Below are 2,228 nucleotides of genomic sequence, written 5' to 3'. Positions count from 1 at the left end.
ATGGCTGAGCAAGGATCTTCATCTTCATCGTCTTCGATATTATCAAAAATTAAGACGGAGGAGGTGGACGCTCCTCTTCATTTATTTGGTTTTGAGTTTGAAGTGTTGTCTCCCAACAAGGTCTCCGGTCGCCTCCTCATCACCCCCAACTGTTGTCAGGTACTCATCATCATTTTTCTTAATTTCTTACTTTCTTCCTTTCAAATTTCGATCAATGCTAAAAGTTAATTATATCGGTAATTTATGATAATGTTCTTACGTTTATAAATTTAGAGGACATATATTTGGACAGATCATATGTTGATAATTAATTCTATCGAGAAATAATTTTACGATTATCACCATTAGTTTTATCATAAAACAAGTCTTGTTAATATATTGGTGAGGTTATTTACGAATCAAGAAAAAGAAAAGAAAGATCGCAGTAGTCAACTAAGACATAGAATAATATTAATTTGAGCATATAACATTAAGGTGTTACAACATTCTCCTTCTTCTTCCTGTCAAATCTTGTTCAAAAGATTTTTTTTTTCTTTTAACAAACTGAAGAAAGAAAGTTTGATACGTTGCTATATATATTATATACGTACATATATATACTCTCTCTCTCTATATATATATATGTATGTATATGAAATGATCAGGCATTCAAGGTGTTACATGGAGGAGTGTCAGCTCTGATAGCGGAGGCACTGGCGAGCATAGGAGCCATGATTGCTTCGGGCTACCAAAGGGTGGCCGGAATTCAACTGAGCATCAACCACTTGAGGCCCGCCGAGTTGGGAGACCTTGTTCTTGCTCAAGCCACCCCTATCAGTACTCTTGGCAAAACTATTCAGGTACTTTCCTTTTTAAATTTAATATTCCTTCATCAGTCTTTTTTTTTTTTTTTTTAATTTAGCTAGAATTTTAAGCTTCTTAGCATATATTGTTGCGAAAAGTGTAATATTGGTTATGTCTATACAAATATTTGATGTACACTTTTATACAAATGATCACGCTATTGTCATATGGTTTTATGAGTAAACACGCGTAGCATTAATTTTGAAGACATGCAGGTGTGGGAGGTGCGAGTTTGGAAGACTGATCCGAATTCAAAGTCGGAATCGGAGACAAACAAATCATTGGTATCAATATCCAAGGTTTCCATTGTGTGCAACATGCCGGTGCCAGAACATGCAAAACACACAATCCAAACATTCCAAAAGTATTCAAAGTTGTGAGCCCCTAGTTCTACCATGCATATATGCTCTCAACGCCTATATGTGCACACGGATCAAGATTTTATTTCAGCTGGGAAATAAATAGAGAAAAGATCATTTTATTTTTATTTTTATTTTTTCACTATTGTAAAATTTCTCTATAGGTACTAGAAAATCTTTTATTTTTTTTTTTCCCTTAAGTACATCTTTTCATGAGGCATTCCAAAATACCCAAATCACACATCATCTACAGTCTTATGACAACCTACTTTAGTATATGTTTTGATGAAGAATCAAAATATAAAATAAATGCAATATATAAAGAAAGAGGTTGAGATGACATTTTGACCCGTTCATGATTCAATGATGGCTGTATGACAATTTTCATACCTACAAGGCTACACCAAATGTGATATTTATCCTAATTAATAAAAAAAAAAAACACCCTCTTTGAGAGTGGTTCAATTGTACGCAAATTACAATACTAAATAATTTAACATATAGTTATTGGTAATCCAATGCTACATCCGTTGACAATTGGCGTTATTTTTAATTTTAAACTTAAGGACTGAATTATCAAGAAAAAAATTAAATAACAAAAAAATATTGATTGAATGAGTGCTAAAAGATTATGGAAAGTCCGTCCTGAATCTCACATCCTACGGTGAGGACACCTTAATATAGAATTCCCCTTAATTAAATGCAGAAAATTATAATTTGTGTGTTAAGAAGACACGAACGGGATGGGATCAATCATAAGAGTGATGTAGGGTGCGTTTGGAATTGGTTCTAAAATGATTTTGCTTTCTGTATGAAAATAGAAATGAAAACGTTTTCATTTTCATTTTGGAATTATTTCTGAAATGCGTTTTGTAGTTTTATTCAGAGATTGATTTCAGTTTTAAAAAAAAACTGAAACTGCATTTGGTGATTTAATTTTTGAAAACATGTAATAATATATTAAATAAATAATATTATTAAATATATTAAATAAATAATATATTAAATATATTAAATAAATAAATA

General features: G+C 31.5%; 1 protein-coding gene across 1 annotated transcript; it reads left to right on the top strand.

Moving 5' to 3' along the window:
• On the top strand, positions 1-1,438 carry LOC21408799 (1,4-dihydroxy-2-naphthoyl-CoA thioesterase 1). The gene is made up of 3 exons (XM_010100449.2): positions 1-159; positions 645-839; positions 1,059-1,438. Exons 1-3 carry the CDS (start codon positions 1-3, stop codon positions 1,221-1,223), a joined length of 519 nt encoding a protein of 172 aa, XP_010098751.1. The 3' UTR covers positions 1,224-1,438.
• Positions 1,439-2,228: the final 790 nt, after the last annotated feature.

The sequence above is a fragment of the Morus notabilis genome, unplaced genomic scaffold (genome assembly GCF_000414095.1).
Source record: "Morus notabilis unplaced genomic scaffold, ASM41409v2 Scaffold467, whole genome shotgun sequence".
Classification (NCBI taxonomy): domain Eukaryota; kingdom Viridiplantae; phylum Streptophyta; class Magnoliopsida; order Rosales; family Moraceae; genus Morus; species Morus notabilis.
The sequence above is the reverse complement of the archived record's forward strand: the minus strand, read 5'-3'. Positions and strand labels throughout refer to the sequence as shown.